The sequence below is a fragment of the Saccopteryx leptura genome, chromosome 1, assembly GCF_036850995.1.
Source record: "Saccopteryx leptura isolate mSacLep1 chromosome 1, mSacLep1_pri_phased_curated, whole genome shotgun sequence".
Lineage (NCBI taxonomy): Eukaryota > Metazoa > Chordata > Mammalia > Chiroptera > Emballonuridae > Saccopteryx > Saccopteryx leptura.
Window position 1 is genome coordinate 132866898 of NC_089503.1, and position 11798 is coordinate 132878695.

Sequence of the window (11798 nt, forward strand, 5' to 3'; positions counted from 1 at the left end):
TTTTATAGATATATTAGTGCCTATATAAAGATAATGTTATATACAATGTTATGTTTTCTACATAGATACAATGCTAAATAGGTGTCTGTATAGAGAAAGTGTAATATAATGTTATTTTAGGGTCTGTATAGATACAATGTTATATCATCTCTCTTTGAACTCTTTTCATTTCTCATAGCTCCTTATAGCTTCTTCCCAGTAGCTTAGTATCAAACACTTTTTGTCTCTTGGATGATTTAAAATCTATTCGGATACAATTTTTTAAATCAGTAAGGAAGCTAAACCTGTCATTCTTTTATTATGGTAAGCACAGTTTGAGGGCATATAAAATTAACATATATGCAATGAATAATTATTTTAGCTTTTATATTTATCTGATACTAATACTGATGAATTTGACATATTGTCATTCTCTCTTTGATGCTTGGTCAGATCACATATCCTGCCTTTCAGTTTGCATCCCGTTGAATGTCTCAGACAAAGTCCCAACACCCATCCTCTCAGTTAAATTAAATACAGTTATATTTGTTTAGCTTATAAGTTTTATCTGAGTGGATGAGGAATAGAGTTCATTTTCTTAAAAAGGGAATTAATAGGCCACTCCTGCACCTGAAAATTAAAGATGAGTCATATGCAACTTAAGTATTTAGTGAAACAATTTACTACCTCCTGATAAATTTTGCTGAGAAAACTGACTACAAATGAGCTGGCTTTTCACCAAGGTTTTCACTTCAGTAGACTGTAAGCTACTTAATGCTGAGGACTGAGCTGAAAGGTCCGTGGCCCAAGGTCAAGGGTAGCAGGCCCACTGCTTAGGACATTTTATATGGCTCACCTCCTGGTAACCAGGAGCACAATGGAGTCAGGCTCTGAGGAAGAAGATCCAGGGCTGCCTTGGACCTCCTGGTAGAAACAGCTCTCTTTTAGACCTGGCTTCTAATTGTGAGCATTGGAAAGAAGCTGTGTGGCTTGTGAAATCCATCTAAACGTATTTCCTGGTATTACTCCTTGAAGACACCAATGTTAGTGTGAGAAACTGTTGCAATTTATGTGGGTCCTTTCAATGTAACTCTAAGCAAAACGTTAGAGTTATATGATGAGAATTGATAGGATTTCAGGATGTTTCTGGATTCTTAAGTATTAGTGTCGAAGAAAAAGGGCTCAGTGGTGGTTGTTGGCCTTTTATCCATGATAGGACTTATATAAAATGCTGTATAAGTGTTGCTCATTCAAAGACACATGTTCATGAGACAACTTATCTTCAAAATGCAGTGGATATCAAAAAGCTAATAATTATCTTTTACATAGAAATAGTTCGTTGTATTATCCCTAACACAAACAGGCTTCTAGAAATGAAAACACACATGTAATTCTTTTGTATCTAAAGATTAAGCCCCTGTGTGCAATTATAAATACAGTACACTGGCCACTGCTTCAGTGTCAGGGGAGTGGGCATGCCTAGTGAGGAATGGTAAGTTGTGAGTTTTCACACACACATTTATGTGCACATGTGACAACTTCGAAGATGATTCTAATGGGACATGCTTTGGCAGATCTTAATTTTGCCAGACTTGCAGTTGTCACTCATGGTGGCATTGGCAGAGTGGGTGTCCTGTGATAGCGTGGCAGTAAGGCAGCTTGTCTGTGTGCTCAGTTCCTTCCAGTGTACAGTCCCTCGGAGGAGGAGAAGAAGGACCCTGCCCTGTACGCCAACAATGTGCGGCGCATCATGGCTGAGTGAGTGCCCTTCTTCCTCCTCCCGGGCCCCCTGACCCCCTTGACTTCCCTGAGTATTCAGTACTCTTGTTCACCTGCTCTTTTCCTCCTCAGCATTGCTAAACACAAGAAAGCCAACAGCATTAGGAAGATGGGTTCTTACAAAAGCTCGTGAACAAGCATGGGCTGTGCCTGTTGTGCATACATTTACATCTCCTCTGTCAGATAGCTTTTCTTCTGTTCAGCATTTGGAAGATGCTTAATCATCACTTAATTTCACAAATATCAAGTGTGCTCATTGCTGTCAGTCAGTCACTCCAGTGGTGACCCACAGCAGAGTGAGGTGCTGGCCTGTGCAGACTTCAGGGGCTGGGCTGGAGCACCCTTGAAGCTTCACCGTGCATCTGCCCGTACAGTGTTTATTAATGTTCTTGCCCCATCTTACCAAGTTCAGCATGCTGATTGCTCACCTAACCTTGTACAGTAACTCATCCCACTTGTATGGCACCCAGGCTGCCGTCAGGAATGTGCTCACCTGTTTCCTGGCGTGTCCCAGGTACTAGTAATGTCAGCTCATACTCCTCCCCCTCTAACCGCCTTCGTCCCTCCTGTCTGTTCTTCCCCCTCTCCTCCTTGCTCCTCCTTCAGGGCAGCAGGGGCTGCCTCTGACTCTGACCGCCTTGGTGCCTGGAGGGGGCTCAGCAGCTCAGTGGCCCTGTGAGCCACTGAGGGGTCCAGCTGCTGCGCACAGGGGGTCAGCAGTTGCTATTGCTGACCTGTGTGACTTAGACTTCTTAAATAAAACATCTCGGTATACACATTGCACCCCCACTTCAATGTATTCTGAGACTTTATTGGGAAAAATTATGCATGTCACCTCAACATACATGAATTAAACTCAACAAAGTATTTGGCCTTCCTCCACAGGCTCCCCAGAAAATTGGGCGCTAGGGACAGAGTGCAGTGGAACAGTACCCCCTCTCGCCTTGGGCACCCACCCTCTGAAGCTCCATTTCCCTCTCCCTCTCTCTGAACCACACACCAACCACCAGGATGTGCTTGACCTTTAACTTTTGAGAAGTCAGGTCGCTCTGTGACACCCTATTCAACCTCTTGATTAAAAAAAAAAAAAAAAAAAGACGTATTTGTGGAATTGCAGGCTCAACGGGTTAGGTATAAATATTCTTAGTACACATTGAAACAAACTAACTTGACATTTTCTAAAGCTATGTATCCTCAAGAAATTGGCCATATTAATGAGAGGAATTGTGATATGTCCAATGGGAAAGGACAGAGAACCCCCTTGTCTCAGCAGCTGCAGGAGAATTTCAGTAGGTTGTTGCCTCCCTCGTCTTTAGTCTCACCTTCTAATGCACCTGAGAGGGGCCAGGATCCCAAGGGCTCTCCCAGCAGCCCCTGAGCTGGCCTCGTTCCGCCTTCTTGTGGAAGAGTCCAAGACACTGCCGATACGATTCTGGCTTTTGTCTCCAAAGGATCATACTACTGTGTTTGTCAAGGAGAATGTCAGAGCTACTGTTTCCTTCTCACATGATTACACACTGTATTTTCATGGCAACAGGAACTTTTATCCACATGATGGAAAGCCCAATCAGTTAATGAGGGTGGGGGGCTGTTTGGTTTTTCATACTGGATAAATTTCCTACCTCGAATGTTTTCTTTAATAGTCAGGAAAGTTTATTTGTTATGGTCTCCGACACAGTTCTGAGAATGGCTGAGTTCTGTCTCCCTAACTTTAGGGCAGTACCAGCTCTGATAAAAGTGATCCCTGGTCACCTGTAAAGAGTTGAACTTCTCCATCAAACCCCCCATGGGGCGATGTTGCATCTTTAAGGCCCAAATGCATGCTTGTTCTCTAGGAGGGCGCAAACCGAGATAATACTGAGCTGACAGCAAAGCGTAGGGCAGTCCCAGGTACTAAGCATTTATGTTTCATGCTGAACGTGGGCTTCCCACATTGTCTTCCTGTGTATCACGGCCTTCAGAGGCTTCCCCTCGTGTGCAGATCGCCGTGTGGTGCGGGTACTTATACTGTGAGGGCTCAGACCAGAATGTAGGACACACGTGTCGGCATTGCCTCTGCCAGGATTTCTGCCAGCAGGGCTGACTCGGGAGAGACCACGGAAGCTCCTGTGAAGTGGGGTGCCGCCCTGCGGGGCACTCATGGTGGGGGCCCTCTTCTCTGCCATAGGGCCCTGGGCGTCTCTGTAACTGACTACACCTTCGAGGACTGCCAGCTGGCCCTGGCAGAAGGACAGCTTCGTCTCCCTGCAGACACCTGCCTTCTAGAATTTGCCAGGCTGGTGAGGGGCCTGGGGTGAGTGCCTTGGTTGTTTGTTTAATTCTTGAGCAGTTAGTCAGAAAGGACACTCCTTTAAGTGCTGTGACAAATGTCAGGGCTGCAGTGTGTGACAAAGCAGGTGTGATGCGGTTGGCAACAGTGAGAGGAAAGCTTTGTACTGGATCAGAAACTTCTGGCAGAACCTCGCCAAGGCCTCCACCCTGCAAGTGTTGCTGCCTGACCTGGAGGTGGCAGGGTGCCCACGGGCTGCCTGATGTCACTCAGGACAGGGATCCAGGAGAGAGTTGGAGGACTTATTCTAGTGATTTTTTTTTTTCAAATACCAGCTTCAATCTGCACAGAAGTAAGTGCCTTAAAGCCCCTGATGGCTGGTGTTGGCTGTCTCTGGAGCCACCCCAGGAGATGTCCTGGCTTACAGATGCTCTGCCAGAGGTCTAAGAGCTTATGCAGATGCTCGGACAAAGCTCATTGCATGCCTTCAGTTACCAAAAGCCTCTTGAAAACTGTATGCCCAGTCTGTAAATAATTCTGATATTTTGTTGGGTCTATATAAAACAGTAAACCTCCTGTTTTTGGCATTCTGTGATTTTTATTTTTAAAAATCTTTTTCTCTTTTTTTGTTTAGCCTAAAACCAGAAAAACTTGAAAAAGATTTGGATAGATATGCAGAAAGTGCTCGGATGAAGAGGGGAGAGAAGATCAAGATCTCAGAGTTTGCGGCGTACCTGGAAGTCCCTGTCTCAGACACCCTGGCCGACATGTTTTCCCTGTTTGACGAGGTAGCACTGTCACCTGGCGGGGGTAGAGGATGCAAAACCTACTTTTCAAAGTATTTGTTGTTATCCCTGTAATATAAACATCCTTTAGACAATTTTGGAAGTGGAGGAGGGAAACCACTCCTTAGTGGGCCCATACTACCAGCCCCCCATCTTTTAGAGTGTAGCCTTTCATGTTTTTAAATGCACAAAGCATTTGACATTTAAATCAACATTTGCTGATAAGCTTATCTGTAGTTTGGGTTTTCTTAGACTATGAAAAGGCCTGATGCTACACAGTTTGGCCTCTGGCTCCTACTATGCCCCTGTCCCAGAGGCCTCCACCGGCCCAGCTCACCAGGCCTTCAGAACTGCTAAACAGTGGCCTTTTTCTGGACAGTGCCTTGGAGGTCCCATCGGCCTTCTGTCTAGAGCGTGGGGGTCTCCTGGGACAGCACGCTCGCCGCTCTCTGCAAAGCACGTAATCAGGTCATACATGCTGGCTGAACTGTGGGCTGGCCTTTCGGGGTTCGGGAGGGTGGGAGACAGAGAACCGCGGGGGCAGGCTGCCATGGCTGACCAGACACCGGCCACACCTGGTCATTCCTGGACATTTGTATTGTAGTGTGGACACCTGTGCTGAGCGTCCTGTAGGAGCCAGTCGTGCAGTGTCTGGGAAGGGGCTCCTGCAGCCATGACTGTTCCATGTGAACCACGTAGTATGTTCTGTGTGAAAAACATTGCGTGTGGACAGCATAGTGTGTTCCATGTGAACATATAGAATTTCATGCATATACAACATAGCATGTTCAATGTGGATAATACAGCATGTTCCGTGTGACAACATTGCATGTCCTGTGTGGCCACAAGGCGCAGCGTAGTCTGGCCCGGTAGAACCAGGAGCATCAGGTGAGTGGTCTGGGCACGTGGGCCCTCATGAGTTTGCAGGTTCTGCAGCAGCACAGTGTGTAGTTGAACAGGTGGCCCACCTGGGAGGCCCCTGGTGTGAAGGCAGCTTTATACACATTGAGGGTGGATTTCCATTGCTGCTGGAGCCACAGCTGTGGCTACATTTCACTCGGGTACTTTGACAACAGTGTCAGGAGGGAGCATGGTTTCCGCTGCTAACATCTGGTGATGTGTTATTAGTGAGTGTTCTTGAGCACCAGACATCTCACTAAGTATGTGGCTTATTCTTTTTTTTTTTTCTCTGCTATTTCAAAGGCACAAAGGTCTTAAAAGGTAAAAATGTTCTCCATTTCACAGAGAGCCTCAGACCCGAGGCTAAACACCTTCCCAGAGCCAGGAGCACATAGGCTTGGGACCTTGTGTGAACTCGGCCTGCTGGATACCCGCAGCTGGCCTGCTCCCGTGTGTCCACATCCAGCTTGGGACGCACCTTTATTTTGCATGCTCACTGTGCGGCCATTGGCAGACTAGGCTCTCAGAGCCCGAAAGCTAGTTTTGCGGTTGGCAGGTCTGTTTTTCCAAAGGAAAAGCCTTTGCAGGCAGCAGTCACCACGCCACACGTACTTTCACCCAGCAGCCAGTGTTGGGCCCTAGGTCTTTTGCGGAAGGTGGCCGAGCTGCCCCTGAGGGCATCTCTCTTTTGCAGAGTGGGAGCAGCGAGATGGACCCACGGGAGTACGTGGTCGCCTTGTCTGTCGTCTGCCGGCCAGCCCAGACCCTGGACACCATGCATCTGGCATTCAAGGCAAGTGCGGAGTTTGCATGAGTTTAATTTATGGGACAGTGAGACGTGGGTTACATCAGACCTGTAATGCGTTTTCACAGCCCCTTATAATGTGGTAGCAACCATTTGCCTGAGGGCTGTGTTCACATAAGCTTATACCAGCCATTGTATGTAAAAATGCACCTCCTCCAATCAAATTCCTCCTGGAAGTACTCATCCTCACTCATGAGAAGGGCACAGGATGAGTCCTCCTGAGTTCTGGGGCATCTGGGCGGGGCAGCTGGGTGCCACACATCTCACTTGTTCTCCCAGCATGGCCTCCAAATCAGCCTTGTCACTGGGAGAAAAGCAAGGTCCAGGGTGCTAAGGAGCTGCCTGCCCCAGTGCACCCTAGACAGGCCATTCGCCAGGAGTCTGGGAGTTACAGAAGTCCATAATGGGGGGGTCCCGGTCCATCTGAAGATAAGCTGACCTCACCAGGACACTAACACCTAAGATGGACTTAGGTCAGCTTTGCCCACCTAATGACACAGTGTTGTCAGAGTCTCAGGGTAGGGGGTTCTCTCAGGTTCAACTCACATTAGCCAGACCCTTGAAAACCTGATGTCTAGATCAGGAAGCTGCTTGCCTCTGACTGGCTGGAGAAGCCTCTCCTCTTGGTTCTAACCCAGCAGACCCTCTTCACAGCAACACTGGAAAGTTCGTTTCAGCACAGGTACATTATGTGGATTACGCCAAGGAATACACTGGGTGAGGTCTAGGGAAGCCTGACCGGCCTCCTCCCGAACGGGGAAGGCCATGTCTAAGGGTCCCAGGCCTGCATCCATCATGCCCCTTCTGGTGGCCTTGCCTTCAGCATACCCTGTTCTGACGGGCCCTTGCCCTGCAGGGCAGTAGAATCTGTGACATAATCACAGTTGTGGGGGAGGTGCTCAGCTTGTTTCTCAGAACCGAGAGCATGACCATTTCTGGGCCATGTGCCCAGGCTCCCACCTGAGGGGCAGGCATAGCAGGCAGCAGGAGGAGCGGTGCTGGGGAGAGGACGGCACCCCCTTCCCGACAGGCTGGCACTCATGTGGAAGCCCTCCTGGCAGTGGAGCTGGCGTCGATGATGGCACACGCTGCCCTGCTGTGCCTGCTCATCACCCCCCAGGAACAATGGAAGCCATCAGAGCGGGGGTGTGGTCAGTAGGTTGGCCACCTCCCGAGGGTCGTTTGTTTCACTAAGCAAAAGCCTATATGTGCCCATGTGTGCCAGGCAAGGCCCAGGGCACAGGTGCCATCCCTGACCAGGCAGACAAACACCACCCCGTGGAGCCCACCTCTAAATGGGCGGGTGGGTGGCTGCTCAGAAGGCTCTGCGCTCCCTAGGTTGACGAGGAGGTTCTGGCCCTGCTGCCTGGGGAACGGCCTGCTGGGAAGCCGGAGCACCAAGGGGAGGAGAAGCGGGCCGAGGACAGAGGAGGGGACCTCGGGTAACACTGGCCTTGCCTTGCAGATGTATGGGTCTCAGGAAGATGGTAGCATAGATGAAGACGCCCTGTCCAGCATCCTCAAGACAGCCTTAGGGGTGGCGGAACTCACTGTGACCGACCTCTTTCGGGCAATTGACCAGGAGGAGAAGGGGAGGATCACATTTGGTGAGAGGCCCCGGGAGCAGGGAGGATGGCCCACTTGTGCAGGAAGTAGGGGACACACGTGAAGTCCCTGCCCTCCTGTGCTCGCCAGGCTGCACACACACTGTGTCTCCCGCAACATGGAAATTCTCAGGAGAAACGTTCTTCCTGAAACCTGGCCAGGATGGGTGGAGCTTTCAAATCTCATTTCTGCAAGTGATTACTAGAATCAAATTCCAAGCTCACCTGTGGAACTTGGACCCAGGATGGACGCTGTCCTGGGGCCTACAGGCATGTGCGCCAGGCCAGAGCTGGGGTCCCAGATCAGAGTCCGATTGCAGGAGCAAGACCACCCGCCCTTGAGGACTGACTGCTGTACAGCTGCTCTCTGGGAAAGTTTTGGCTCTCTTACCATGGCTACACAAAACCTGATGTCCCAGATCCTTAGGGAACAGGGCCTGAAACCCACATGCAGGTTGAGAGGGGGACTGGGCAACAGGATCTCAGGAAACAATGTGCTCAGCGCACCAGCCAGCATGTGCATATCAAAATGAGCATGTGTTCTTGCTAAGAAACAAGTAAACATTTGCTCAGGAAAGGTCATCTTGCACGTCTTGTTTGGATATGTTTTAAAATTGCATCCAAATGTCAGACAGGGGTGTGGGGTTGGAGGGTTGTTAGCTCTGTGTTTGTGTGTGTGTGTGTACACACACACTCTGCCCACATCTACATTAAAGTCGGTCATGCTTCCCAGTGGTTTTGGGATTGTTGATGAGATTTGGAATGACCCAGACCAACTGCAGACTTTCCCAGTAAAAGCTGTTGTTAGTTTCCCACAAGGAGACATGTGTGTTCCTGGAACCTGCAGGCTCCTACACCCTGCTCTCAGGGTGCCTGAATACGAGCCTGAGGGTGCTCTCCACTCCAACACCGAGCCCTGGGTCACTGGGAAATGCACAAGCATGAAGGCACTCAGGCTCTGTGACCAGTTTGGAAGGTGACCCTCTACACACCTCCCCAGTGCTCCGATGTGTCCATCAATAGTGTTGCCTCATGGAGTATCAGTCACCATGTGAACACTCCATCCTGTCCCTAAATCAGCTCCTGTGATGAGAAGAATCTCTCTGACAAGCACTGAGTACCCACAGTACCCACTGAATTCGAAATCGTGCTATTTCCTTAGGTGTTCCCAAAGTAGGAGTAGGTGAGAGGATGCAGGGGCTGCCCCTGTGTTTTTACTGTGATTGTTATGCACAACAGAAAAAAAACTAAGTGTGGGTTCCTGTCATCACCTCCAAGACCGTCAAGGTAGACCCCAACCCTGCCAGAGGGACGGGGGTGCACCCAGGCCCAGGGAAGAGCTCCACACTCTAGATGTCTGCCCCCAGGGCCTCAGTAACCATGGTACCCTTGTCTTTCCAGCTGATTTCAACAGGTTTGCAGAAATGTACCCCGACTTTGCAGAGGAGTATCTGTACCCTGACCAGCCACCTTTTGAGAGCTGCGCACAGACACCCCCAGCTCCCACCCCCAATGGCTTCTGTGCTGACTTCAGCCCCGAGAACACAGATGCTGGGCGGAAACCTGTACGTAAGAAACTGGACTAGGACAGAAAGTGCTGGACAGACAGGCTGCTCCCTGGCAGCCTCCACCCAGCCTCCACGTGACCACCTCCGGGTTCCACTCTCCACATAGGCTGCACGTTCGCTGTTCCCAGGCCCAAGTTCCAGAGGCTGGAGTGTTTCCACTTTGCTCCTCTGTGAGGCACCGGCTGGCGGGGCAGCTATGAGGCATCTGAAAGGAAAACCTCACGCTCACGGGGCGCGGTCTCCTCACAGCAAGACTGCGTGGGCGTGTCCTGCCCATCTTGGCGGGGTTCTGGGGGTCTCCCTGCTGGGCAGGTCTTTTGGGGGGCTGAGTGGACACCAGGCATGGCTTGTTTTTACCCAAGGTATCCTGGTTTTAGGTTTCCATCTCACTCTTTCCACCCGGCCCCTTTTGGTCAGTTTGAGCAGCACACACAAGCAGGCAGCCTCCGTGCGCAGAGAGTGGGGCGTGTGGCGTGTCTCTATCTCAGCACAAACCCGCTGCCAACCTCTGAAGTCACAGTGTGACCGACCTGCCATCTGGTTTTTAAACATTTCTATATTTGTGGGAGTTCATGAGTATTTTATAAACTTCATTTAGATACTTCAGGAAACATTCAGCATTTTTTTAAAAAAGAAAAAAAATTGATTTTCTACTTCATTTTTCTTTGAGGGTCAGAGAATATTTATTTATAGGCCCTTTTTTGATAGAATCTGAGGCTCTTTTTGTCTTTGACTTCACTTTCTCTCTGGCCTCTCTCTACCAGGTCAATTTCTCTCCCATTTGGGCCACCACAAACACCAGCCCAGAACTGCTACTTCCAATTCTTAATCCTTTCTAATCCCCTCTTTTTTTTATAAACATTACCAACTTGGTATTTCTGTTTATTATGACATCATCTACTTCACTGTAGTGTCAACTCCAGTGGAAGCATTGAATGTGAATGGCATGAGGTAGGCAGGAGGTCAGGACTGGTCCTGACTCACTGTGTGTTTTGTGTGCGCCTCGCGCAGACTGCAGTCCTGGGACAGATGCATGGGTCATCTCCTTGCTCTGGCTCTGTGATGGGTAGGGCAAAGCAGCCGCCCCTGCAGACAGATGAGCTGCACAGATGGAAACAGTGTGGAGAGTAGCAGGAGTAGGTGACAGCCTCATGCAGATGTGCCTCCTGTCACTGCGACAAAGGCGGCATCGGTCTGACAGGGAACTCCATTCTCCTCCCTGAGTCAGGTGATGAGCGGTGCTTCCCAGCATAAGAAAGGGGACACCATGGTGTTGCCTTTGCTCTCCCTGAAATCACCTTGATTCATTTCCTTAGGACATCACTGGGACCTGTCCTTCAAGCACAATCCTAACCACGGACTCCAGTTTGTGCCCCAAAGCAAAGCCTCTGGGTTTCTTTAGGGGAAAATTTTTTTTTTTTAATTTCTAAAGAATTGAATTTTATATTTGGGGCATCTCTATCGAAAGTGACCACCAAGGCCAGAAGCACAGGGAAAATGTTTACTAATTTCCTAAGGCATCCATGACGTGCATTTCCACCAGTAGACGATAGGAACACCCTCCACTACCGGTCAGTTGTCACCTCCACCTTGTTCCAGCTGCTCACTGCCAGCCAGGATGCAAACGGACGGGGTCAACTGAGGGCCATTTCAGGGCGCTCGGCTTGTTGGATGCAACAGAAACTCAGATGCAGCCTTGATACCTAATGGTAATTGATTTTATAATTGTAAAATGCATAAAGATTCATTTTTAAAAGAGAAAAACCTACCAATAACCAATGAAGGAGGTGAGTAAACTAAGATATTCTGAGGAAAGGGGCCTGGACTTGTGGCCTCTGTCCTTTGTGTCTGCGGATGAAGGGTTTTTTGAATGAAATGCTGCTGTGCATTTTCAGGAAAAAAATCTCTGATAAGCAGACTTTGAATGGATGTTTGCCCCTCCTGACCCCTTTTCTCTCTCATGGTGGCTCAGTGGTACTCAGAGCTGTGAGTGTACATAGTGTCGGAGCTGAACCCTTAGTGTGAGGCAGGACAGCACTGGGAAGGTGCCGCGGGAAGAACTTCGGGTTTCGATGGAGTGAATAAAACATAAAGTCCTATATACTTGAA

At 49.2% G+C, this 11798-nt stretch overlaps 1 protein-coding gene across 3 annotated transcripts in view; it reads left to right on the top strand.

Moving 5' to 3' along the window:
- LPCAT1 (lysophosphatidylcholine acyltransferase 1) overlaps positions 1 to 11798 on the top strand; it is a 47291-nt gene extending 35493 nt beyond the window's left edge. For 2 of the 3 annotated variants that reach the window (XM_066374847.1, XM_066374865.1), the window contains 6 exons: positions 1655 to 1737; positions 3926 to 4051; positions 4662 to 4815; positions 6407 to 6505; positions 7983 to 8124; positions 9523 to 11798. In XM_066374847.1, the coding sequence (XP_066230944.1) occupies positions 1655 to 1737; positions 3926 to 4051; positions 4662 to 4815; positions 6407 to 6505; positions 7983 to 8124; positions 9523 to 9707 (789 nt within the window). In that variant the 3' untranslated portion in view covers positions 9708 to 11798. The remainder of the gene's footprint in view (positions 1 to 1654; positions 1738 to 3925; positions 4052 to 4661; positions 4816 to 6406; positions 6506 to 7982; positions 8125 to 9522) is intronic. The other variant, XM_066374856.1, reaches the window with a different exon arrangement.